Below are 27,834 nucleotides of genomic sequence, written 5' to 3'. Positions count from 1 at the left end.
TGATTTGGAGTCCTACGTCAACGTTGAACTCGACATGGAAAACCACAACGGGGTGTCTGAAGTGGGACATGATTTGTCCGGCAACGCTGCAACTCAAGGTCCGTGTCGTGTTTTCTGTTCACTTTATAATACTTCAGCGGTAGCTAATGTCAGTGTTCAATGATTCGTTTAGCTTGTTAGTTAACTTTGAACGTTATGCTAACCTTCGTTTATATGTTCCATTGTCGTGATGTACCAAAGAGGTTATGTGCTTTAACTTTTATGTAGTTTGTGAGTCGGTGTTTTAAGGTGACAATAGCAAGACAAGACGCGTACTTTTCCAACACTTCCAGAGCACATGTCTGCGCCACAAGATAAAATCCACTGATGATATATGATGAATGATGAAATCTGGGTGTTAGTACTTCCTGGAAAACGACAGGTATTTCCAGTTTAGGTTATCTAGCTATGTTATTTTTTACCACCCCCTGCACTAACACTAGGCTCATGTTTTCCCAGTATAACAATTATTTCCATAATCTACATACACTTTTCTTGATTAATCAATTTGTTGGTCTATAAATTGTTAGAAAAAGTCTAAGGGGATGTCTTGTTTTGTTGATTAACAATGTACACCACAAATTGGCAGAAAATGTTCATATTGGAGGAGCGAAAATAAGCACATTATTGGTCTTTTTGCTGGAAATTTCACTGAAATGATTATCGGCCATCAAAATAGATGCTTTTGGGGTCAATTGACTGATATGGGACACTTCTCTGACTTTAACTGGGCTCAGCGCAGGTTAGAGATATCACTAAAGCTATTCCAAGTGTCTGTTTGGATCCTGTGTCGGCTCATACCTTCTTTTTGCCTTCTCTTTACCTCACCTTTGTCATGTTGGGCTGCGGGGCAAACTGGATTACCTTCTTTTCATGGATACATCCGAATGCTGGTGAACTTGAAGGCTGTAGTCATTTATATATATGTGACTATGCCACCTGCTTTTCCTGTGTATTCAACAGTATAGACATCTTAGGCTATGGTCAGACAGAAACGGACACATGCGTAATATTGTCTTTTCCACCTGTAACCCATGAAACTGCTCAGTACTCAGTTGGAGCGGTCACTCATTTCTCTGCTACTGTTGCTACTGTTTGCAGAATATCAATGGAAGTCAGTGGAAGCTTTTTAAGCATCAAGATCTGTTGATGATGCTGTGTCACAGTCAAATATGCACATCATCGTCATTATGAGCCCTGGAACCATCTGGGGGGAAAATTCTAGTTCTAAGTGATTTTTAGCAAGGCATACACCCGTAGCAAAACAAAAACAAAATTTAACATTCAACTTCAAACTGATGGTTCTCTTATTATTGAACCTATGTCTTTGACGTAGCAACCCTACAAATGTTGTCTATTGCTGAGAGTGACAACACAGTGACTATGCATTCAACAAGATGTACTTCTGTTTTCATGAAAGGTGTAATGCAAAATATCCCTCTAAGCTAAAGAATGAATACCATGTCAAGTCATGCATTTTTTGACGATTGGATGGCGTGCACTTGTGTTGTGTATACTGCTCAGAAACCCCCTCAATTATCAGTATACGTAGTAAAGTTTCATGAGGCTTCCTAGAGGTCACCACAGCTCATTTTATACACAAAATGCATCACTACAATGAAATGTCTCCTATTGAGAGACTAACGTCATCACACATGACACATGTAGGAACGTTATTTAGCCTAATTTCAGAAAAACAAGCATGACACGTTGGTACGTGGTTGTTTAGATTCATGTTATACAAATATCTTCACTCCACAGAGTTTTTTCTGCATTCTAAATTTGGAGGCGGCCGCTGCGCTGGAATCTTGATTGAAAATCAATATAGTTCATCCTCTTGCCACCGAGAGGGAGAACATTTTCCATAAATGTATTAAATATATTTCTGCACAATTTATAAATTCAGTATGAATATTTAGGAAAATGGTTTTGACACACGTAGGCTATAACATGTATTTTGGATTTTAATTTAATTATTTTGAGGCCTAATCAGCACAGGTTCACGGAAGTTACGTTGTCAGCGCCAGGCAGGCTACTGGACGCTGAGTAAAGAGGTTTCCCGCTCAGAGACAAAAAAACTGATTATTCAGTTCATTGTCCCCTCATGAGAGACTTTATCTCCCCGACCCCAGAGTGCACCTCAACATTTGTTCACCTGTAACTATGGCGCCCTGCCTGTAGCTCAAAGTAAGTGTATGGTGCCGGCGTGCAATTTCATCCCGTATATTTTTATGCAGTTTAACATCACACTATAGTATTTTTGCAAGGTGTTGGGGATGGAGAGTGTTATTTAGTGTGTCTGTTCCTTGCGTAATGGAACGTTCACTTATGCACTTAAATAGTCAGATATTATTTCCTTGTGGTGTGCGTAAAAGGATTTTGGTGCTAATAGAGTTGTGTGGGATATAAACATAGATGATGCAGTGACTCAGGTTAATGCCAGCTGACCAAATCTATTGCATTGTTCTAGCGTTATTGTGAAGTTTAATTAATAGTGCACATTCGTCTGAGAACTGATGCAATCTGTGTGTTACAGACCCCGGGGTGTGTGCACTGAAGTTTACTACTAGAATAAAGTAGTCAATCTCAATCCATTTATTTTTAAAATGTATTTAAAATAGGCCTATAGGCTCATAGTTTTTTTTTTATCAAAACATTTTTTTTTTTTTTTTCACAGCTTCCCCTGTTCAAAATTACTTCCAGCGGCCCTGCCAGTATGTAAAGATTGACTACACTAAACGTGTTAGTATCATTAACGTGAGTAACAGATCTTATTTTCTGACATAATCCGTTTTGGATTATTCAAACTAGCGCAATGCTAAACCTCTGGGTTTTGACGTTAACTCTGGCACACTTACCGCTCACAAACAATAAGGGTGGAAATAATAGTAATGTAACGGACTGTAGTGACTGTTGATGTTAAAATGGGAGTGTCACTGTTGGAGTGAATCACTGAGATGCCCCACAGGTCAGTGAAGTTACATGTTGTTTTTGAGAAGCTGTAAACCCGTAGTTGATTGAGAGAAGAAGGGGGGTGGCCGTGGAAATAGCAGGAGTTTGGGGAAGGTAATAAGCTAGGAGCTAGTGTGTAAAGAGGGTTTTAAGGTGGTCCTGTTTTGGTGTCAGCTATGGGCCAAAGTAGCCTGTGTTCAGTCAGAAATAAAGCTGCAACAAACTGGATAAAGTCTCACCGTCTGGTCACTGAGGGACGCTCCAGTAATAATGTTAACAGTGAGTGATATTTTGTAGGGAACTGTCTTGGTTCTTGGGTTGTGGGTGACAGAGTTATATGAATGAGAAAGGTCAGGTGGACGTGGTTTTGGGCACATAATGTTGGTTCAGTATTCAGTGGCTGCACCCGTTTCTTGACGAGCGTGCATGTTTCGGCTGTCGTGCACAGGCATGTCCAAATTTTTCGCTCCCCTGCCCGCCTCAGCCATGCTACAGCAACAATCACTGCCTGATAGATAATTGGCATTTACATAGCGGACATAGGCCTGTCGCAATAAGCAATAAATCGATTAATTGGTTAATCGCACGAAAAATTTTAATGAGCTGTATAACTTTTCCAGCTGCGATAATTTAGATTTTTCCGTTTTCCCGGTGTCCCTCTATCAAAGAGACTGGATGACAAGAGTTTCACTCCGGTCTATCTGTTTCCACTGAGCCCTCTCTCTTCCTCAGCGCAATGAGGAATTAACCCTTGTCACATGACGTGTCAGTCACTTCTCAGCCGCACACATCGGGCGTGAGGCAGGGTCCATCCTGGACAGGGCACCAGTCTATCACAGGACACCAGTCTATCACAGGACACCAGTGTATCACAGGACACCAGTGTATCACAGGACACCAGTGTATCACAGGACACCAGTCTATCACAGGACACCAGTCTATCACAGGACACCAGTCTATCACAGGACACCAGTCTATCACAGGGCACCAGTCTATCACAGGGCACCAGTCTATCACAGGGCACCAGTCTATCACAGGGCACCAGTCTATCACAGGGCACATAGAGACAAACAGAGACAGACAACCACTCACACCTACGGGCAATTTAGAGTCATCAATGAACCTAACACCTGCATATCTTTGGACTGTTGAAGGAAGCTGGAGAACCCGGAGAAAACCCACTCAGACACAGGGAGAACATGCAAACTCCACACAGAAGGGATTTCAGAATAGTATAATTATGAATATACAGTATTTATATAAATATCACTTTAATATTGTAGCTGATGGGCTAATTTGATTTACTTTATATACTGCTGTGTAGCTCAATCTATAACAATATATGGTATTTAATTTGTTGGCAATATTTCTTATTAATAATCTGAATCTGTAAAATAACTAAAGTTACCAAAATAATGTAGTGGAGTAAAAAGTACAATATTTCCTCTGTAATGTAGTGGAGTAGAAGTCAAGTACCTCAAAATTGTACATAAGTGCAATACTTGTACGAGTAAATGTACGTACTTTCCACCACACACACAATGTATCCCTGATACTTGCATGGCTAATAAAAATGGAACTAGGCTAAAAGATCATGGAATAATTGTGAAACATGTATGATTTGACAGCTGACTGAACAGATAAAGTAGTAGGATTAATCAAACCTGGCTGTTAGCCTGGTCTGGAAGAGAGAGCAGAATAAATCTCCATGGTAACTTAGGTGCCTGTGCTTTCATGCAGCCGGATCATGCAGTGTTTCCCCTACCATTATATTAGGGGGGCGCTGTGCCCCCCACAATGGCACCCTCCTCCCCCCTTGAAAGTCAGATACATTTTACATAATTGTATTTTCTGAAGAGCATCAGATCCCAACAGGAGTCATTTAAGGATTCCTTTCCTATAGAACAGCTCTATACTTTGTCCTTTTAGTAACAGCCATATGTTTTTATCTTATTGTAAATTCTGTCTCTACATGGTCGCGTGTTTCCAATTCTCAGAAAAATCGACAGCATGTGAGATTGATGCTCCCCTCCTACAAAAAACAGCTAAAAAAGAATTAACTAAACAAAATTATTTTGTTGTCCTTGAAACCATAAAGTGATTTATGATTAAACTATGGACTGTTTCTGTTGGGGAACATTATTTGGACCTTTTGGACAATTATTTGAAATACATTTTCTGATGCCGAGTGTAGCTCATTGTGTGAAACACTGATTTAAACTGAGTTTGCATTGTGGCTCTAATTATTCCTGTATAATTGTGATCCTTCTGTCTGTTGATTTTAACGCCTTTTAACACTGATTCATTTATCCATGTGGGGATTGACCTTTAATACGAACCTAACCATTAAATTGTCTGATTAAACACTTACTGGCACACTAAGAAAAGAACATTCAGGCAATCCGCTACAGTGGAAACGCATGAAAACCATTGTTTTCTCCAACAGCTCTGTTTCAGAATGAAGAGGGGGATGAAGATGAGAGTGCTGATGACGATGATGACGACAGTGGCACAGACCATTTTAACTCTGTAAAGTCAGGGACTCAGCTGCAGAGATGTGAGCGCCATGGAGGAGCAAATTCAAGTCTTCCTGACACCTTCCAGACCAGCCACTTGCTGTTCTATGAGAGGTTCAAGGCCTATCAAGACTACATGCTTGGTGACTACTCCAGTCACTCTTACATATTCAGACTAAAGTACAATATAATAATAACAGTAATAATAATTTTAATTTATGTATATTTGTACGCATTTGTGTGTAGGAGACTGTAAGACATCTGAGGTAAAGGCCTTCACAGCAGACTACCTGGAGAAGGTAGTGGAACCATGTGATTGGTTGGCTCTGTGGACTACTGATGTTTTTGATGTCCTGGTGGAGGTAAGACCAACTTTCACATATGTATCTGTTAATACTGTGAATGTACCTTTTTATTTTCACCCCACATGACCCATTAAGGCCGCTCAGTACAGCTGAAAATTGACAGGAAATGGGGGATAGAGAGTGAGAGGGGATAACATGCAGAAAAGGGCTGCAGGTCAGAGTCAAATCCAGGCCACTGTGTTTAGCCTCTGTTTCTGATTTCAGTTTTCTGATAAGTTTAAGTTCAGAGTCTGAACAGCATGCTTTGTACTGGATGTCAAGATAGATACAGTTTGTCACACATCATGTTGGGCCTGCTTTACCTCACCACCCACAATGTTTGGCCAGTTTTTGACTTTAACATCTCAGTTTCAGTGTCAGTTAAAGGAGCCTCGTTCTGGTGGGGTTTACAGGAAGGGTTTCAGATACTTTATGTAATACTTTCACTCTGTAGAGTGACCCTCCCAATGTAGCTGAAGCAGTTTGTTCTTTACCTCCAACTTGAAAAAATGTCCCTCCAAAAGGAGATTTTCCAGATCCACACCTCAAACGGAGGGCTATGAGATATTATTCGTTATAATCAAGCCCCCACCACAGCGACTTCCTGGTTGATCCAATAAGGAAGTGCCACTAGTGGCCAGGTTTCACAATAGAGCAGTTTCTCATTGACCCCCATGTTAAACAGGCCGATTCCAAGCATAATTAAACCTACTTAAGGCCTGGGACAAAAAAAACATTCTAGTCCGTATGTTAAGGTCATATCTCCATGACAACACTGAGGGGGGTGAATATTTTTGTACCAGGTTAGTTTTTATTTTATTGAAGGTTAAAGTTTATGAATAATTAGAGGCGTTGCCTCTTGAGTGGCAGTTAGCCTCGGGCCCTCACTTCCCCTTGGAGGCTAGTTGTCAGGATTAGCATCTCCACCTGGACTGTGGTCATTTGTGTGGTGGTGTTTCCATAAATGACAAGATGGTTTAGGAACACACCGTGTTAACGTAAGCTCTGTTATGCTAATTAAATAGCCGTACTTGCACCATGACTTGAATACAGCCTACTATCTATGACACATAAACTAGATGCTAATCTGGAGCAGCGAGAGGATTCCGTGAGGGTTGGTGTTTCACAGTCTATGGTCATGGTACTGTGTTGAATATCAGTTTAAATCAGAGATCATAAATGCTGGCTGCGCTTCACTCCAGGAGCCGGTGTGTTTTCCACTAGAGACTGACACAGGGGTGCCTACACTGGACTCTGCTAGAGTCTCACACTGCTCTGGTTTGATCTTGGTCCATTCTTCCTCAGTCTCTTCCACAGTTCAGTAACTGGCGTGGGTTTCTTACACATTACTTTGTTACCAAGGATTTTTAAGAGATTCAATATGGGGTTTAGATCTGGACTCTTGCCATTTTATTGTTTCAATATTCTTAGCTTCAAGAAACTGCTTAACCTGTTTCACAGTGTGACAGGGGGCATTGTCTTGCATGAAAATTGCAGCTGATTGGGAGACAGTTGTAGTGAAGGTATTGTATGTTGCAGAAGGAGGTTCACATAAACATTTGCATTCACCCTGCCATGGAGCTGTACAAGAGGCCCAACTCCTGCTGCAGAAAACATCCCCAAACCATGACACTTCCTCCTCCATATTTAACTGACGTCTTCACACACTTTGGGTTCAGTCTTTCCCCAGTCCTACGGCCAACATAATGTTTCCATCAGAAACAAATAAACTGAACGTCCTCTCATCACTGAAGTCACTCTGGACCAGTTCTCCTCTGTCCACACAACATGCTCCTCAGCAAAGGCAGGTCTAGCTTTTTTATTCTTTCTGCTGATGAGAGGTTTGGTCACTGCAGAGTGGGCTTTCACTCCAAAAAGTCTTAAAACAGTGAGACACTTTGTGTAGACACAGATCCTTGTCCTGTTCAGCACTGAACTGACGAGCATCTCCAGCTGCAGTGTTGAACTGATTCCCCATTGCAAGTCTTCTCATCATCCTGTCCTCTCGCGCACTTGTTTTACGTGGACGACCGGCCTTTTTGAGGGACTTAAATTAATCTGTGTTCTTGTAAAGTTTCAATCTTCTTGAAATCACTGACTGTGAATGCCCAACCTCTCTCTGATGGCTGAGGGTCATCCCTTTGGCCTTCATCAGGACAACCTGCTGTCTCAGGGTTTCAGTCTCCTTAGAGCAGCCGCCATCTTTCAAAGTAACCAGGAGAGCTGCAGATAAATAGGGTGTCCAACAAATACTTACAATTAAGCATAGCCACAGCTGATATTCTATCAAATTCTGAATAATAAAAAATAACAGTATTTCAATATAGTATGTACTGTATAATTTGTTCTTTAATTTTGATCTCCAGGGTAGTGTTTACATGAGAACAGAGAACTCAGGTTATTCATATTCCCTGTATACAATGATAAATTCTATTTTCATGGCGGAGGTTCTAAAGCTGATGTCTGCTTACTAACCTGGAAACCACTTTTAAAGGTTGAGCCTTACCCACAAACCATTTACCTTAAATAAGCTATAACCAGATGAAGCCGGGTCAAAAATTAATTCCTCAGCTGTAGTACTTGGTATGAGAACTATCAGTGTTCCACTGGTGTTTACACGCTGTTTGTAATAATATTAGGAGGAACATTTCCATACACATTTTTGTGTTTAACCACAAAACAGTAGTTCATGGAAATGTGCACTGATTTGCTTTCTATTCTTTTAGAAATTCAATATTTGGTTTGAAATATAACTGGTAAAGGTTGTGTTTAGAGCAGATCATTGATTTGACACACAGTTACAAGGATGCCTTCAAAAGAAATCTGTAACCCCAGAGATCGTTTGGTTGAACATGTTAACGGTTGTTCATGATTTCAGGTGTATGATGTGGACTTGAAAGATCTGAAGGCGTGTGTGAGGCTTGTCCTGCCTCTGCAGTGTGACACCAGAGGCTGTGAACTCACTGAGGATGCCATGAAGACCCTGCTAGAGGCCACTCAGCACAAAGTCCCTCTGCAGGACCTGGAGGTGGTCTACGAGCAGTCTGGGGACTTTGATCAGACTGCCCTTGCCCTCGAGCATCTCAGGTGGGACTCCTGAGTTGATCCTGTGCCTTGTTGTGTTTTAAACAGTTTGATAGAGTTCTGCCCAGATGTGCCATTCTGTCTTCTACCTCTCTTTCCTCAGGTTTTTCTATAAACATATTTGGAGGCAGTGGGATGAGGAAGATGAAGATGATGACTTTGACTATTTTGTTCGTTGTGTGGAGCCCCGTCTCAGGCTGTGAGTACACTTTCTGTCTGGGTTATGACGTAGTATATAAAATATGTTTTATTTCAATGAATCCTATAAATGTGTCTTCTTCCAGCTACTACGACATCTTAGAAGACAGAGTCCCATCAGGGTTGGTGGAAGTGTACCGGTCTGTGCTTGAAAACTGCTCCCAGTGCTTTCAGCAGTTCTCTGTGCTGCGCAGTGGCCTTAACACTGACTCTGACTCAGAGCTTGACAACGTATCCATGGTGGAAGGCCTAAAGCTCTATGACCAGCTGGAAACATTCAAACGTAAGCTGACCATCATTGAGAACCCCCTGTTGAGGTAAGATATGTGTTGAGATTCTTCATTAAATGTCATATACCATCACTACTTCCTCTTTGCCTCTCATATCCAACCTTTCCTCAGTATCTTCATCATGCTCATGTCCATCACCTCCTCTCCAGGTATGTGTTGGGCTACAGAGGCAATGCAAGGCAGCAGTGTGTGCAGAGCCGAGGGCTCAGAGAATCAGGTATGAAGGTGGTCCATGTGGTGACAGCCTCCTGCAGCAGCGTCCAGCTCCAGTCCCTCCTTAGTGACAGACTACTGCCTCTGTGTTCCTCTGAGGACACCGAGATTCAGGTCAGTGCCACACATACTTACAATATTGGGGTGGTTCTGATTCCAGCTGTCAGAAAGAAGCATGAGAAGTATTGACCAACCACATAATGCAAAACACATTTACCTAAGTGCTTTCGCAATAAAAAATATGCCTCTTAATAATAATAATAATAACAATGATAAAGAAAAATGCCTCTTCATGATAAGGAAATGGGTATATAAAGGGGATGCAGTGAAAAAAACAATACAATACTGTAATTCTGCCTAGTAAGCCCTCCAAAGCTGTTTTCACAAGACTGCGTGGCAAAGGCACATGCAAGGACTAGTTGGGCCAAGTCTAAAGTTTGTCATGAAGGTGGTGCCAGAAAAAAGAAAAACACAGGAAGCTGCTATAGGAGCTCTCTCAGGCTCAGCTCTAAACTGTACAGTAGGTACAAACACAGTGGGTGGATTCAGGTGACTTAGCAGTGTGTTCTCATACGTGCGTTTAGTTCCACAGAGACCCAGTGTCAGCAGTGGAAACGGGCCATCAGGGTGACGTGGTCATTATTCTCCCAGGAAACTACAGTGTCAGCAGCACCATCTTCCTACCAGACTCCATCGCTATAGAAGGTAAATGGCTGTTTCTACTAAGATCATGTGTTAATTAAACCCCAGTGGGATGACGCCTTACCTCAGACATCCCTCTGAGTATAAACCTAATGGCCATACATGGGCTGCGAAAGCGGCACAACATGGCTGTCGCAGCATGCCAGCAGCAGAGCATCCATTATATCCATCTGGAGCTGCTACATGGCTCAACTGTATTTTTATGCATCTTGTCCACACAGCCCTCTAACAGGTAAAAGCTACATGGAACAATATGTTTAAAATGATTAAGATACATACCCCATTGTACCAGAGGCCAATGTGAGGCAGCACAGCTTCCAAACATGCAGAACCACCTGTATTACAGTGAAGCTGGCAGCAGCCAGCCACACACTATTGATGGAGTCTGTGTAGCAGATAAAAAAAAAACCCTGCTGCGCTGCGCCTACGTACACTCCTGTCCGTTCCTCATGTACTTTGACTGTAATGTGCGCGTTGCAGTCTAAAAAAACACACACCATTTATTTTACAGCTCTGTACTGACTGTGTTCTTGTTGTGTCTGTGTGCCAGGCTTCGGGCTTCCTGATGAGGTGGTGATTGAGAAGAAGAACAAGGGCGACTCATTTGTGGAGTCCACAGGAGCTGATGTCAGACTGTCCAACATCAAGTTCATCCAACACGATGCTATCGAGGGCATTCTGTGTGAGTATTAGGGGTGGAACGGTTTACCGAAAAAATCTGTCTCGTTCGGTACGCATGTCACGGTTCGGTACAAGTGTGTACCGTTTGGTTTATGAAGTGCAACGTAGCGTAAGCCTTCATGACCGCTGTCCTCTCTCGTATCTGTCTCAGCACTAAGTCTCAGTGCGTCAAATCCCGGCGCACTGGGAGACTTGCTCCATGCTCTCCCTGTAGGAACACAGCCACAGCTACGCTCTTCTTCGTGGGTTTTTGAATGCTCCTGGCAACAGCTCGCTAAGCTCCGCTCTGTTGTTGTTCTCAATCGTTTCTCTGGTTAAATCTGTGGTTAAATCACCATATCAATGTCTCTTTCTACTCTGACACAGAAAACCATCAGTTCACCAGAGAAGTTTTTGTTTCTGTCTCTCTGAAGCCTGTGTTTACTCTGCAGCCATATCTGCGTATAAAGAGGAGAAGTTGATAAAAATCATGCTACTCTGCATTTATGTTACGTTCATTTGTGTCAGTCCAGTTTTTGATGGATAAACTAATTTTTCATATGTGCTTGTCAGCCTGGTAAAGTAACTAGTAACTGAAGTAATCAGATAAATGTAGTGGAGTAAAAAGTAGAATATTTCCACTGATTTGTAGAGGTAATAATTGATCTGTAATGAGTGAAAACCTCTGGTTCACAGGTTTGTTCATTCAACAAGGGTTGTTTTTGACAAGCTTGTTGCACTTTGAGGCCTATGACTAATATTTACATTGATAAAATAAAGACAATATACTGTATGTACTCCTATGTCACTGCATTGTTTTACAATTTCCATTAATGTGATGCTCATATTTTTACAGCCCCTCATTTTGGATCATTTTCGTCAACCGGCCTCAATTCCAAATTAACTGAATAGCCCTGATGTAGCCTTTATTCAGTCAGTTCAGTGATTGCTGTTTGTGCGTATTTTAGTGAAAGAAAACCTATTTTCTTAATTTTTTCTAAGATTTGATAATGTAAAAGTGTTTATATTCTGACCCAGAAGGAAAACAATTGTTTACCTTTTTGCCAACTAATTATATAAACGCGTAAATGCAGCAATGTGTCTCCTACGGTTTCAAAATCTCACTTCACTTTCATTTAAGATTGTTACAGTAATCCCTAAGCAAGCTGCCTCATTATTTCAGTTTTTGCATGATTGCATGACATGTCCTTAAGAATATCTGATTACATTTTTTTTTAATTCTTAGGCTACAGATCTGATACATGGTATTTTAAGAATCTAAAAGAAATAGAAAAAACAACCGAACCAAAAAACCTTGACACGAAATCGTGATATGAACCGGACAGTGGATTTTGTGAACCGTTCCACCCCTAGTGAGTATATATAAATCCAGCCACTGTCACTGTTGTGGCTCCACACTGTAAACCAGTTTAGAACAATGCACACATATTGTAAAGGATTTTCAATTTTTTTAGTGCTTTTACCAAGAAATCTGTCCAGTAGATCCGCTAACATTATATATGTGTAAAATACAGTCATCAAATTAAATCAGTTTATCTTCTATGTTGCATCTTCAAAATAGCACAATACAAATGTGACACTGAATTTAAAACCGCACATTGTAATTTCTGCATCTATTATTGATTTACTGTGTGCCCCTAAAATTTCCGGTTGCACTCCTAAAATTTCCGGTTGCGCCCAATACATTTTCAGTTGGGGACCAAAGTGCTCCTAGTAAAAACAGTTAGTTTGGAGCCCTGCTTCATTGTCAGACACACCCTATTTATCTGCAGCTCTCCTGCTTACTTTGAAAGATGGCAGCTGCTCTAAGGAGACTGAAACCCTGAGTCAGCAGGTTGTCCAGATTGAAGGCCAAAGGGACGGCCCTCTCAGCCATCAGAGAGAGGTTGGCCGTTCACAGTCTGTGATTTCAAGAAGATTGAAACTTTACAAGGACAGATTCATTTAAGTCCCTCAAAAAGGCCGGTCGTCCACGTAAAACAACTGCATGAGAGGACAGGATTATGAGATGACTCTCAATGAGGAATTGGTTCAACACTGCAGCTGGGGTTGCTCACCAGTTCAGTCAAGTGAAATCAAGTCAAGTTTATTTATATAGTGCAATTCAAAGTGCTTTACACAGAACATTTGAAAAAAACACATATATTACATAATAAAATTACATATAATCACATATAGGGTTGTACACTAATCTCACGATATGATACACAATATTCAGCTCACGATGCGATATATATCATGTTATTTAGCCACCAATACGATTCGATTGGACACGATACACTTACATTATTTTCTGAAAGATTTTAAAGGGACGGTGTGATTTTGGTGACATCTTGTGTGTTCCATTGACTGGGATTGAATAAATAAAAACTGAAAGAATCAATTACACAACATATGGCTCTGACTGGACAGCAGAGGTGGTAACAAGTCACTTTGTGCAAGTCCAAGTCAAGTCTAAAGTCTCTGAGGAAAGCAGCAAGTCCTAATCGAGTCTCTTATGGTTTTAATAAATAATAGAGTTGAAGTGCAACCTCATTGTATAATTACACAAAGTCCCAACACTCTTGTGTAAATACAGAAAGTCTGATGCTCTCTTTACCTGAACTAATTACAGACACACCTGAAGCTCCAGGTCCTGCTCTCATTGGAGGATTTAAAGACATTTGATAATAACTTGGAGGCAGACACATCAGCTGTAGATATTCTGACTGATATATTCATGATTATGCTTGATTTTGATGTATATTTGCTGTTTTCACTTATTTGATATATTTTTGTTGTATTATAGTTTATAGTAATATGTATTTTGTATTGGCTGCTCATTATGTTTGTTAGAAAAGCTGTCAGTCGTGCTGCTGTCTGTCTCAGGACACTCTGAAAAAAGAGATATTTAATGTCGTTGAGCTCTTCCTGTAAAAATAAATAAAAAAACATCCAGCCTCTCAAACGCAGTGTAATAGTTAAAGCTAATAACGCAGTAACATTAACTTTATGTGGTCAACAATAAACCTGTAACATAAACATGCCTTTAGGGGACATTAATAATAAACGGTTATTTCTCCCGGTTTAACAGCGTTAGCCAGCAGATGGAGGCAGCACCGGCAAGAAAACACATTTCAAAAATGTGTAATTTAATGAACACCAATCTAAAAGTTAAACTCTCACAAAGCTAACATTAGTAACAAGCTAACGTTGATAGTTTATGCAGCTGAGCTTAAAACAAAAGTTTTGTTTCGGCTGTGCCTGAAGTTATTAAAGCCAAACAGTATGACAAACAGTAATGAAACTGCAGCAGCAGACCAGGGTGAAGTTGAATATTTGAATGGACTGGAACAGGAGTGGGTATGTTTAATATCCAACTTAAAACTAACTTCGGTCATCAGCAGCAGCAGGTGACATGCTCTCCTGTCATCTGCGGAATGTGGCCGCTCCCACATCTCTGTGGGAGAGAATGACTTTCTGCTCCTGATGTTGATCTCCAAAAAGAACATAAATATAAAGACTGTGCACAAGTCTCAAATCTTGAGTCCCCATCTCTGCTGGACAGACAGCTAGAAATGCTCTACAGCGACACTAGCGGCTGGCCGACTTAATAGCTTTTCCTGCAAAGGGAACAGGGGAGAAAATGGGCAGTGAGCAGAGTAACGGGGTTTGAATGGGACTTGATGTATTGATACTTGCGGACAAAAAATTGTTATTTTCTGTGGAAACAAAAATATCGATTTATATCGCAGAATCAATAAAATCCTACTGCCCTAATCACATATACAATGACATTCAAATAAAAAACAAAGGATCAGGAAAAGTTAAAATACAGTACAAGCAGTTAAAATTATTTAATGAAAGGCAGCGGACCCAGAAGGAAAACAATTGTTTACCTTTTTGCCAACTAATTATATAAACGCGTAAATGCAGCAATGTGTCTCCTACGGTTTCAAAATCTCACTTCACTTTCATTTAAGATTGTTACAGTAATCCCTAAGCAAGCTGCCTCATTATTTCAGTTTTTGCATGATTGCATGACATGTCCTTAAGAATATCTGATTACATTTTTTTTTAATTCTTAGGCTACAGATCTGATACATGGTATTTTAAGAATCTAAAAGAAATAGAAAAAACAACCGAACCAAAAAACCTTGACACGAAATCGTGATATGAACCGGACAGTGGATTTTGTGAACCGTTCCACCCCTAGTGAGTATATATAAATCCAGCCACTGTCACTGTTGTGGCTCCACACTGTAAACCAGTTTAGAACAATGCACACATATTGTAAAGGATTTTCAATTTTTTTTTAGTGCTTTTACCAAGAAATCTGTCCAGTAGATCCGCTAACATTATATATGTGTAAAATACAGTCATCAAATCATATATCGTGAGCAGAGTAACGGGGTTTGAATGGGACTTGATGTATTGATACTTGCGGACAAAAAATTGTTACTTTCTGTGGAAACACAAATATCGATTTATATCGCAGAATCAATAAAATCCTACTGCCCTAATCACATATACAATGACATTCAAATAAAAAACATAAAGGATCAGGAAAAGTTAAAATACAGTACAAGCAGTTAAAATTATTTAATGAAAGGCAGCGGAAAACAGGAAAGTCTTCATCTTGATTTAAAAGAACTAAAAGTTGCAGCAGATCTGCCGTTTTCCTGTAAAGACACTGTTACAGTAGTCGAGCCTGCTGAAGATAAATGCATGGACAAGTTTTTCTAAGTCCTGCTGACACATAATTCCTTTAATCCTTGATATATTCTTTAGGTGATAGTAGGCTGACTTCGTAATTGTTTAATGTTGCTGTTGAAGTTCAGGTCTGAGTCCATGATTACACCCAAGTTTCTGGCTTTGTCTTTTTTTTGTTTTTTTTAGGATTCTTTTTTGGCAGTTTTTCAAGCCTTTATTATATAGAACAGACAGGAAATAGGGTGAGAGAGAGAGAGTGGGAGACATGCCGACATGACACATTACATGGGGCGGCTGCTCTAACCACTCAGCCACTAGCTGCTCCGATTGTGATTACAGTTTGAAGCTGGATGGGACTTTTAATAGTTCGTCCTTGGCTCCAAAAACAATTATTTCAATTTTTTCTTTGTTTAATTGGAGAAAATTCTTCTCCATCCTATTGCCGATTTGCTCAATGAATCTGCTCAGTGCCTGTATTGGACTATAGTCTCCTGGTGGTATTGTTATGTAAATTTGTGTGTCGTCTGCGTAGGTCTGGTAACATTTATTGTTGTCTTTTTTCACGATCTGAGCCAGTGGAAGCATGTTGGGCCAGTTGTTCAAAGGTAATCCGGTTGGATTTTGGTTATCGGATTGGATCAAATCTTGAAAATGGGTTGTTCAAAAGGGAAAGAAGGATTTTGAAATCTGATTAGATCACAGAATCCAATCCTAGTTTTAATCTGGATCAAATCTTCACTTTATGTTGTTCAAAACGTTTCAGTAGGATTTGGATAACTTTGATCCAAAAAAACAGGAGTATCCTGATCCCAACAGGAGGTAGAATTTCAAGGTGGATTTCAGGAAGAAAGTGTAGTAAAACTGTAAAATTGTTAAAATAATACATTTGTATCATTTAGTGTATATACTTTTATTTATATTTTGCACTTGACTTGTTTAACCGTTAAAGTAATGAAGTAAATTAGGTAGACATAGGCTACCAAATAAGCCTTTCAGTATAGTAAAGTCAAAATAAAATAAAATAAAAATGATCTTGTGAAAACAATGAAACCGTGAAACAATACCCCAGATTTCAATAACAAACAAAAATAATATAACATTTTTCTGTCATGACTATATTCATTTCAAGCAAACAATCATCACAGATGAAACTGTCAAAAATAATGTCTGTAAATGGCATCCCTTACTACACGTCCAGTCAGTCCCTCATTCTGACAGAACGGCATAAACATCATCAGGGAGAGGGACATGGCGCCTGGTAGGGATGTTGTGCAGGACAATACACGCGAGTATTATGTTGCATGCTCCCTTTGGCTCCACTCGCAAGTAGTTGAGGCACGCAAAGCGTCTCTTCAGAACTCTATTCAAACGCTCAATTGCTCATTTGGTTTTGCAATGAGCTGTTTTGAAGCGTGCCTGCGCAGGTGTGGTTGCTGCAAGAAAAGCCAGGGTAGAAGTGGATAGGCACTGTCTCCTAATAGCATGCCATCCGGTCGGTTGTTTTGGAGCTCTCTGTATAAAGCACTCTCTCTCAGGATACGTGCATCATGAACAGACCCAGGCCACTTCACGACACAGTTTGTGATAATGAGGTCAGCGTCGCCCTCAAGTTGGATGTTGATGCTGCGCCTCCCCTTTCAGTGGATGTACTCCCAGTCCCTCTCATGAGGTGCTTGGATATGCACATGAGTGCAGTCAATAGTATTGGCCATTTTCCCCAAAAGAAAAAACTTGTGCCTGGTCTGGGCAATCTGGTCATCCTTTGGAAGAGAAACAAACTGATTGACCAGGCTGGCCAATGCAATGGACACAGCTTTCACTACATCACAGTTGATTTGTCCACTCCTATATTGTCACCAACAACTTGGTAGAAAGTCCCAAATGCATGAAAGCGCAGACCAATGAGGACCTGTTCTTCCACAGACAGACTGTGACTCCTTTGGGTTCTCCGTTGAAGCTTTAGCCTGACAAGGTCTGCAATGTACCTGATATCAGCATTCCCAAGGCGAAAGCGAGCATACAGTTCTTTGTCGGTGTATTGCTCCAGTGGTTTTGCATGCTCAACATATACCCTTTGACGGTATCCTCTTCCACCAAAATGGTGATTGCGATGGACAATACCTGCCATGTCATTGCCTCTCTCTCTCTCTCTCTGTTAAAGGCTGAATATAAGATGGCTGTCAAATACCCACCCACTCATTAGCTAATGTGCTTTGGCTTGTGTTCAATTAAATCAATCAAGCCCAAGGCCTATAAATACTATGTTCACTAAGACAGATGAGGGGCAACCATGGACTCAAAAGGACCTAATTTCACCGTTGCAGAAACCCATGCACTGCTGGAGGGTGTTAAGTGCCATTATGCCTCAATAGTAGGAAGCTCTGTTGCAAGTGGAATGGTGACTAACAAAAAGAAGAAAGACATTTGGGTTGAAATTACCCTGCATGTTGATGCAATGGGGTCTGGCCAGAAGAGGACCTTGGAGCAGGTGAAATTCAGATGGAAAAATCTGGGGGCCAGACCAACAAAAGACCTTGATGAAGCAAAAAACATCCAAACGGGCAACAAACCCTTTAAGAGAGGTGAATACACCGATGGGGTTCTGGACATTATTGGAGATGAGAACTCTAAAGCTCTGCATGGGATTCAAGGTGTTGTAGGAGATGGTGAGCCTTTGATGGTAGAGGAAAGTGAGCCAGTTCCTCCAAATGAAATGGAAACATTCATTCTGGATCTCAGCACTATTTCTGAAGAACAACCTGGATCCTCACTGGTAGAGCCAGCAGTCACAGGAGATGAGAAAAGGGCGTCCTTACCCAAATAATAATGATGATGCCTATCAATCACTTCTCAAACGAGAAACTGAAAGAGCAGAAGCACAGATACTCCTAGCATAGGAATAAATCAAGCTGACCAAACTACAGCAAACCAATGTGAAACTTCTGATCCGCCTACTAAAAGCAGGGCTTGAAAATGCTGGTCTCTCCTCTTCAAATGACGAAGAACCCTGAACATTCCTTATTTTGTAACTATTGGACATTTAGCCTTTTTTTTTCATTTAAGACGTTTTCAAAATATGCACAATGCAGTTGCATATTTGTTTTGTATTTGTTGTGGCTCAGATGCGGGGTCATGAAAAAAATATGAATGGAAGTGGAGTTTGTTATATTTGTGTTTTGTCTCAAAATGAAAAAACACTTACAGCGACCCCATGTTGGCTCCTCTACCTGTTGTTCTTTACATAGCTGTAGCCCACATTGTGATATGTTGTCCCATTTAGAGCACTGGCAATCCGGATTTGGTAATCTTGAAAACTGTATCTGGATCAGAGTGATCCAATCCAATGTTGCTTTGAAAAACCGACATAAAAGTAAGACAGATTACCTGATCCTGGATAGCAAAAAATGGGATTTCCAAATCCAGATAATTTTGATCGACATTAAATGTTTTGAACAACTGGCCCGTAAATATCAAACAGAAGAGACCCCAGAATGGAGCCTTGGGGAACTCCACATGTAATTTTTGCCCACTCAGATGTGTAATTATCTATAGAAACAAAGTAGTCTCTGTCCTTAAAGCAGGATTGAAACCATCCTAGTGCTGTGCCCGATAGTCCCAACCATTTTTTTCAGACTGTTCAGTGCTGGTCAGGGCAAGGATCTTTCTCTGCACACAGTATTTGCACACATTTGCTGAGGAGCATGTTGTGTGGACAGAGGAGAACTGGTCCAGAGTGACTTCAGTGCTGAGAGGACGTTCAGTTTATTTGGGTCTGATGGGAAACATTATGTTGGACTTACTTACTGCCTTATATGCCGTCTGGCATGTAGGGCAGAAACAAAGGATATGATGGGCGTAGCACTGAGGAAAGACTGAACCCAAAGTTGTTGAAGCAGAGATTTAGTAACTGTTCAAAGAAAATAGATGACACTGAGACTTCTCAAAAATTAACACAGTTGATGGACTTTTATTGTCTTCCCAGGAAGCACAGTCAGAAAAAGCATTGAAGTTCCTTTACAAGACTCTGTATAATCATGCAGAAACAACCAAGACGTTAGTCTTGACGTCAGCATTTTGTTAGAAATATAATTCCTTTTTTGGTATGACTTACCATTGACCAGCTGTCCAACACCTGTTTGAATATCGGCACTAAGACCTTTCCTGTTGTGGCCCGTGATGAGTTCCTGGAACTGCCAGTATATTCCAGGAATGCAATATCCTGTTTTCCAAGCAATGTCCTCCTACTCTGGCCTAATTATTTTTGGCCGGTCATCTTGCTCTTTGGCCTGAACATAGTGTCCTATTTCTCGGCAACATCGTGATTTTGCCAGCACCACCAAGCACACAAACATAAGTTCAGAGTACACAATACATTTATAATCTATATAGTCCCTTCTCTGAGGGTTCCTTAACTCTCATTAAAGTTTTGTGGTTAGAAACCAATTCGCCATCCGCTAGCACATACAGGTGAAAACTGGCCTTCATTCTTTATCATTTCATTCTTAATCATTTATCATTCAGTGGCGAGAACAGTCCTGCATAGTCCCCATGGCCTCTGCTTAGACCCAAACAGATTCATAACAGATGACCACGCTAAACCTGTGCAGAGGCTGCATTGATTTCTTCACATTAACCAATTGGCATGTGATAAAAAATTAGTAAGTAATGGAACATTTGTAAATATTGTGACCAAACCCATGTTTGTGTCCATATCCATATAGTTGTGAGCTGTAATACCTGTAAAATTAAATGCAAAATCATGATATAAGGTTACAACCTGTAAAGTTACCAACAGAGTTATAATATAACGTAAGCCTGATCAACCGTAATTTAGCGTGTGTTAACTGTGTTCATTTTTGATAAGTCTCAGCTTCATCGATTTTCTTTGAACAGTTACTAAATCTCAGTTTCAACAAAGTGTGTAAAGAAGTCAGTTCCATTTGGAGGAGGAAGTGTCATGGTTTGGGGATATATTCTGCAGCAGGAGTTGGGCCTCTTGTACAGCTGCATGGCAGGGTGAATACAAATGTTTATGTGAACCTCCTTCTGCAACATGCAATACCTCCACTGCAACTGTCTCACATCAGCTGCAATTTTCATGCAAGACAATGCCCCCTGTCACACTGTGAAACCAGTGAAGCAGTTCCTTGAAGTGAAGAATATTGAAACAATAAAATGGCAAGAGTCCAGATCTAAACCCCATAGACAATATCTTAAAAATCATTGGCAACAAAGTAATGTGTAAGGAACCCACTCCAGTTAGTGAACTGTGGAAGAGACCGAGTCAGGATTGACCAAGATCAGACCAGAGCAGTGTGAGAAACCAGTGATGTCCTGTGGGCGCAGATGTGCTGAAGTCATTCAAAGCTGTGGCCTCTACACTTCCTGTTCATTTTTGAATCCTAGAGAAGAAAACATTGTTGAAATCTTCTCTTCTGACACAATAGTTACTGTTCTCTAACTTTACTCAGTGTCTTTTTACACTAAATGTGCCTTGGTTATTTAAAAAACATGCTAGGGCAGCAGTGGTATAGACACAGAGGATATTCTATCAAATTCTGAAAAGTAAAAAATAACAGTATTTCAGAATAAATCAAGAATTTAAAATGTATTCGCTAATTTTGATCTCCGGTGTATGTGTTCGACTCTGCACTGCAGGGATGGAGGATTCTTCTCGAACTGTTGTGTCCAGGTCATAACCACTGTTTTTCCCATGGGGCGTTATGTGCACACATGTACACATGTTTCTGTGGGATAAAGCGTGAGGCTCTCTGCTGATTTGCTGTCCCTCCTGATGTGCAGCTTCCTGTTTGCTTTTTGACAGGTGTGCGTCAGGGGACTCTGAATATGGAGAACTGTGTGCTGCAGTGTGAGACCACAGGAGTGATCGTCCGAACATCAGCCCGTCTCACCATGAACAGGTGTGACCTGTACGGCTCCAAGGTGAGGGCTGTATAATGCTGATCACAGGTGGAAAGCCCAGAGAAGCCTCGCTATGTGCTGGGAGTAAGACATGTTACAGTGTCAAAATAAACACATCTGTTGGAGACACGGCTCTAAATGACTTCAAAAATATTGTTGGCATTTCTATACATTTAGTTCTGTATTGTCACAGCATATTGCTGGTATTGTCTTGTGACTTTATGTGCTGAGTCATGTTGCTTTGTTTTGTGTGCAGGGGGCTGGTGTGGAGATTTACCCGGGCAGTGTTTGCAGCTTGGTTGGTAACGGTATCCATCACTGTAAGGACGGCATCCTCATCAAGGTGAGAAAAGACACCACGACTCATACAAACATTCAGCCTGTCGGAAACAAATACTGTCTTCAGTGTTCGTACCAGGAACAACCAATGAGCTGTATTACATAAGGAAACACCAATAAACAACACAACACTCATTCAAAGAAGTTCACAGCAACAGAACAAATGTTACAAATAGTCAAGTTAAACTTTATTGTATTAAACTCGTCTTGGGCACAGTGCAGGATTGCTTCATAAAAACATACTTTACAGGTGTAAAACAAGGGTACAAAGTAGTAAAACTACAAGGCTCTATTACATCAAAGTGTATGCTGTAGGGATAAAGTGCAGGTGTTAATGTACTGTATGTATTTCACTAGAACTTATGTATAAAGTGCAATGCCATTTATTGCACATTATTCTATTGTACATTGTCCATCAGCTTAATGGAGGCTGGGACAAATTATAGTTTTAATTCGTTTTTTTAACTTGATATGCATCATGGTAAACAATGGTAAACAATGTGAAATCTGTATTCAGACCAGACAACATTCAAGTGCCCAGAAAATGAATGAGAAACTCTCTGTAGTAACATTTCATTATTGACCAAAACTTAAACTGGACTTAAACGGCTTCAACGTCCATATAAAACTGTGATTTTAAGCGCCGGAGCTTTCTTATTTTGTCACCTAAACAATAACTAAAATGTGTCTCACTTAAGGCAAGAACTATGCGATACAGTGGCGGAATGTTAGTTGATATTTTATCAGCGCTGCCTAGTTTATGGAAGCTGCTTCGGAGACTCCTCGGTTCTGAGTGGATGTTTTTCTAATTATCAGCACACAGAGCGCCTGGTATTAACATCCGTCCTGAGTGATCACATCACAAGTGTTCAGCTCTCCATACATCTGTTAGTTGCTTTATTTGACCGTTTCTTGTTCTTTCAGCTGTATAGGAGCCGTGTTGAGTTACTGCTGCAGAAAAGCCAACATTTCCTGATATTGCTGGTTCACAATGAAAGCGTTTTGATAACAAAAATACGAGACTTTTATTGTGAAGAATTTATAGGAAATGACACGTTTTACAGCCGCTCTGGCTTGTCGATAGCATCGGCAGACGTTACAAGGAAAGAACAGAAAGAGCTGTAGTAATATATCCTACATATTTGTGAATCCGGATACATTTTATGAAGGAATGAACTAAGGTTATTATCCACCAGCGGTCACTGGGGCTGCTTTTTTTGAAAAGGCAACTGGGGAAGTGCTCCAGAGAGCTGGATAAGTGCAGGTGAACAAACACACAGACACATTGCTGACGGTCTGATAATAACCAGAACACACGATTGACTGTCAATCATTAGACATGAGAAATACTTAAAATACTAATCTTTAAAGTAGGGCTGGACCTGAATATATTAATATTTGTTCGTTGGTTGTTTTTTTTAATAGGTTCGTTAAAAAAAGAATACTCTTTAATTAAAGCGATAGACACGTGTTGCATCACAGCGTTTCCATTTCAGCTCAGTGTGGGTCTTTACTGTGTTTTGCTGTCCTTTTACTGTCTCTTCTCTCTTTTCGTCTCCTCACGCTCGGTTGCTGTGTAATCAACAGAGAGCAGCTGCAGGACAGTCTCCAACTTCTTGTTCTACTGCCAACATTAACTGCTGTGTTTCAACAATGTAGGCTTCAAAGATGTGCATGTAAGCAGAAAGTTACTCAGTGTTTGGAGCAATTACCAGTAATTAACCGCTCATGTATGAATTCCACTGAAACACTGCAGCCTCTGCATGACACTCACGAGTCTCATCATAACCGAGCTGTCTGTTGTGTGTAGAGGTCTGTGTGCTTCAACTGTAGCAGACTGCTGTTGCTTTCAGGAGATTTAATGAAGATGAAAGCAGTCTACTCCAAATATCAAACCAGGAATATCTGGATATTCACTGTTGATAATGGTATTAAGGAAACCGCTCCATTCAAAAAAGTTTCTTGTGTTTCTTTCCTGTAATGTGAAATTCAAACGTATCCCGGGCAGCTTCAGTTGTAACGTCATAAATCCATAAACCAATCAGCTGTCTGATAAGCAAAAGCCAGCAAAGAAACGTGAAACCTCCACTGCAGAGTTCACTGTCAGTACAGACAGAAAGCCCACTGTCATCACAGCTGTCAGCCACTGACAGTTACAAGCTAACAAACAGACACTAAGAAATGATGCTAATGACAACATTCTCATACGTCTGTTATAACATATTCCTCATCCGAGACTGGGTCTGACTGACACTGGGCTCAGATTGCTTAAACTATAACTTAGTTGTAGATCGCTAACGTTGGCTCCATGGGCAGGAAGCTTGGACTCACTTTAACAGGCGTCTGGCGTGGGACTATATAATAAAAATGGCAAAAATACACAGAGCTCCCTGTCTTCGAAGTTGTGGACAAAACCAGTGAATGAGGACATTGTTCTGCTAACGGATGAGTAGGCGGTCCTTCACTGTGACCAACAGACGCATTCTGTTCACACTGCAGAACTTATCTGGATCCAAGTGTCTGAGACCACCTCTGAGTGTGTTCCCAGGGATCGGTCCCCAATGAGTCCTGGGTGAATTCCTAGCTGTTCACTTGTGATCTGATCACGCAGGATGGATTTCAAGTGTAGCTCCTGCAAAATTACACACCACAGCCTTTTTCTCCATGAACATCAAATAAGCCGTCGAGACCGTTTTTTTCCCGTTGATATAATACTGCTGAAAATAACAGCAAACCTCTGCAGCAGCATGAGAAGAGTCCCTACACAGAAAACAAAGCACCAACAACGTAGTTAGTCTTTTTTAAATCAACTCTGGGTTCACTGTTTTACAATGCTACAAGCCTTAGCACCCGGCTACATCCACATTGAGAGGCAGGTGATCAATGAAAAAAACTGTCTCAGTGGCTTATCTGATGTATATTCAAGTCAAAAAAGACTGGTATCTTATCAGCTTTAATGGTAAAAAAAACGTTTAGTTTCCCGACATCAACTGAATGACATGAACATTGAAGTATATAAACTGGTGGTCTACCTGTGCCTCTGCCTTTAACATAAACATGATAAGAGTTTATTGGTTATCTTACACTGTATTTTTTTATACCTCGTGTTTTTGTAAGCTGCCTTGCGGGAGTTCATCCCAAAGGGATCAATAAAGAGAAGTCTCAGTCTGAACGTTCCTGCCAGCTGAAGGATGAAAAGTTCCACAGCTCTGACAAGATTAATGACATGTTTGCCAGAACATGTGTGGTGCTGTAGGCACATCATGTGCTGATGTTTATGATACACGTGGTTAACAGATTTAGAGTGCATATTAAATCTCCTAAAGTGTCTTCACCACACACACACACACACACACACACACACACACACACACACACACACACACACACACACACACACACACACACACGCACACGTGTGTCTACTTTTAGTCCCATTTCTAAGTGCAGGGCTGTCCCCCTGATTTTTGATTCAAATCCTTTGCTTTGGTGTGTGTGTGCAGGACTTTGCTGATGAGCTTGATGTGATGCCATCAATCACAATGGAGAACAATGTGATCCACAACAATGAAGGCTACGGGGTGATTCTAGTGAAACCCAACGACTGGGAACAACATGGAGCTCCTTTGGACAGAAATGAAGGTAGGTGAAGCTCTCCAGTCATGACAAACATTCCTTAAAGGAAGGTGGGCTTTGATTGATCAATACTGAACAGACTTTTTGTTCCCAGAAGACCCTGCTGCTGGGCCCACTGCTGAAGACAAACAGCAGGGAGGTGTTACTGATCCTCTCCTCAGCTCCACAACATCAACAACAAAGCTGAGCAGCAGCAACAGCAGCAGTTCAGCAGACGGTCAGCCTGAGACAGCAGAGGATAACGGCACCGGTGTTGACGTAGCCTCCACCTCAGGCAGGAAGTGGCAGTTCACCCGTCAGCTGAGCAGAAACAAGGAGACATCCTGCAGCCGAGCAGTCCAGGATCTGATGGATCACCAGATCTTCCTCTCCATTCAGGGAAACCAGTTCCGACGCAACGGCATGGGCGACTTTGGCACCTTTTTCTACTGACGAACAAGCTCAACACATTGAACTTTTATACTTACTGCACACGTCGGCTGTCGCCGGCACACTGAGAACAAGCACACGTCTTTTAAGATCCTTCCCGAGTTTATTTAATGACGGCTTCATGTTTTAGACAATTTCTTTTTTGTCATGAAATAAATATTGCCCAGAGACGACCATGACGTTCCTGTGTAGGAAGTGTGTTGTGATCAGGAATACAGTTACTTAAATTAATCCCGTTTGAACTTGCACCAAGTCTTTTATCTTATTTATTCCTTTGGGCTCCTGATGCTAAATGTTTTTAAATTTTTTATGCATTATCTGAGATCCACTCGTCACTTTGAATGCAGTTTTGATGGTTCCACTTGAGATGTAATAAACGTTGGTGCCTGTACGGTGGTGGCTTGTTAGAAGCAGTGCGCACTTGATGAGCTCACACAAATCTTTGTCGTTTTTTTTTTGTTCATGAGTCTGATGTGAATTTCCCACAGGGTGGTTTTAAAGCTTTGATGATTTTATGGTTGAGGTCAACAAAAGGACTAGTCGATTGTCAGGAAAATAATCACTGTTGCCATTTTCATAATCGATTCATCTGAAACGTAACTAAGTGCAAAAAGGCAGAAAATGCTTTTTTCTGCCGGAGATTTCCCTCTTTTCTCTGTTTTATATTCTGTTTAACTGAATGTCTCCGGGTTTGGGACAAAACAGGACATCTCCTTGGCAATTTGACAAACTGCCATGGACATTTTTTCACGATTTCTTGGCTTTTTTTTGATCAATTCGACAAAATAATCTGCAGATGATGAAAATCATAAATTGCAGTCTCAGAGAAAAGACTGAGGTTTTAGGTTTTGATTGATGATACAAATGAGTCTCGGGTTGAAAATGCTACTTGTGTAAATTGTGAAGATAATGAATGTCGTGCAGATTAAAGTTCTGATGAAAACACCTTGCTTTCAGGCTTTCTATTAAATGTCATTAAGTCAGTCTGGACCTCCAGCTTTCTTGCTGTTCAGACCGTATTAACAGGTCGGTCCTCAAATTATATGTGCTGACTCATTCTTTCCATTTTTTAAATGGTCAATGTAGAACTCCAGTTGCAAGTGTTGTAACTTCACACATATCTAAATGTTCTAAGTTCACAAATAAAGTTGATTTGAATTACATCAGGTCAAAAAACCCAGAATGCAAAAAACTATATGCCATGCAGGCAGTCATTTCATGTAGTAGTTGCTCTACCCATAGGAGATGAATGTCTGTAACTTGTGTGCCATTACACCTGCAGCCAATGATTTGTTTTTCCAGCTGTAACTGTGTTCTTCATCTAGAGCACTTTGCCTTATTCACACACACACTGTAGAACATGTGGCCTGGAGGAGCTGGGGCTCAAACAGCAACCCTGTGATGAGTGGGAGAGCTGCTCTACCAGCTGAGGTACAGCCTCCCTCTCAGCTGTAGAACACAAACTCTAACAGTGACATGTCAGCACCGTTTAGGCTCATTTTGGAATTAGCAAAGTAGAGAGCAGCATGCTGGGTCATTAGGAGCCTATGTGTTTGTGTCACCTGATGAATGTCCAAGATGATCGCTTTGCCGTTTCGTCCTCTACCAACTCCTGATAAAACGTCTCTCTCTTTAGATGCTAAATGGTTAATGGATGTCTATTTATACAGACCCTTTTTGATCTTCCGACTCCACACTACATGCACATTGACATACCTGCTCTCGTTAGGAACTAATCGAACCCATAGCACAGCCTTCAGTTTCTTGCCAAAGGACACTACATGTGGACTGGAGTAG

The 27,834-nt window shown here is 40.9% G+C and overlaps 1 protein-coding gene and 1 pseudogene across 3 annotated transcripts; one reads left to right on the top strand and one right to left on the bottom strand.

The window, feature by feature from the left end:
- Positions 1-26,599, top strand: shcbp1 (SHC SH2-domain binding protein 1). Of its 2 annotated transcripts, none has more exons than XM_083917067.1 (13): positions 1-98; positions 5,438-5,650; positions 5,754-5,869; positions 8,730-8,938; positions 9,039-9,134; positions 9,220-9,450; positions 9,573-9,750; positions 10,221-10,341; positions 10,889-11,020; positions 21,536-21,654; positions 21,890-21,976; positions 25,476-25,614; positions 25,706-26,599. In XM_083917067.1, the coding sequence occupies exons 1-13, from the start codon at positions 35-37 to the stop codon at positions 26,038-26,040; spliced, it is 2,040 nt and encodes a 679-aa protein (XP_083773193.1). In that variant the 5' UTR covers positions 1-34; the 3' UTR covers positions 26,041-26,599. The 2 variants fall into 2 exon arrangements, with proteins under 2 accessions (XP_083773193.1, XP_083773192.1); XM_083917066.1 differs by having other exon boundaries at positions 25,703-26,599.
- Positions 16,918-17,839, bottom strand: LOC310945080 (putative nuclease HARBI1; annotated as a pseudogene). The gene has a single exon. The product of its transcript is annotated as a putative nuclease HARBI1 (transcript).
- Positions 26,600-27,834: the final 1,235 nt, after the last annotated feature.

This window comes from Echiichthys vipera (genome assembly GCF_963691815.1).
Source record: "Echiichthys vipera genome assembly, chromosome: 1".
NCBI lineage: Eukaryota > Metazoa > Chordata > Actinopteri > Perciformes > Trachinidae > Echiichthys > Echiichthys vipera.
This window is presented reverse-complemented; position numbering and strand designations above follow the sequence as displayed.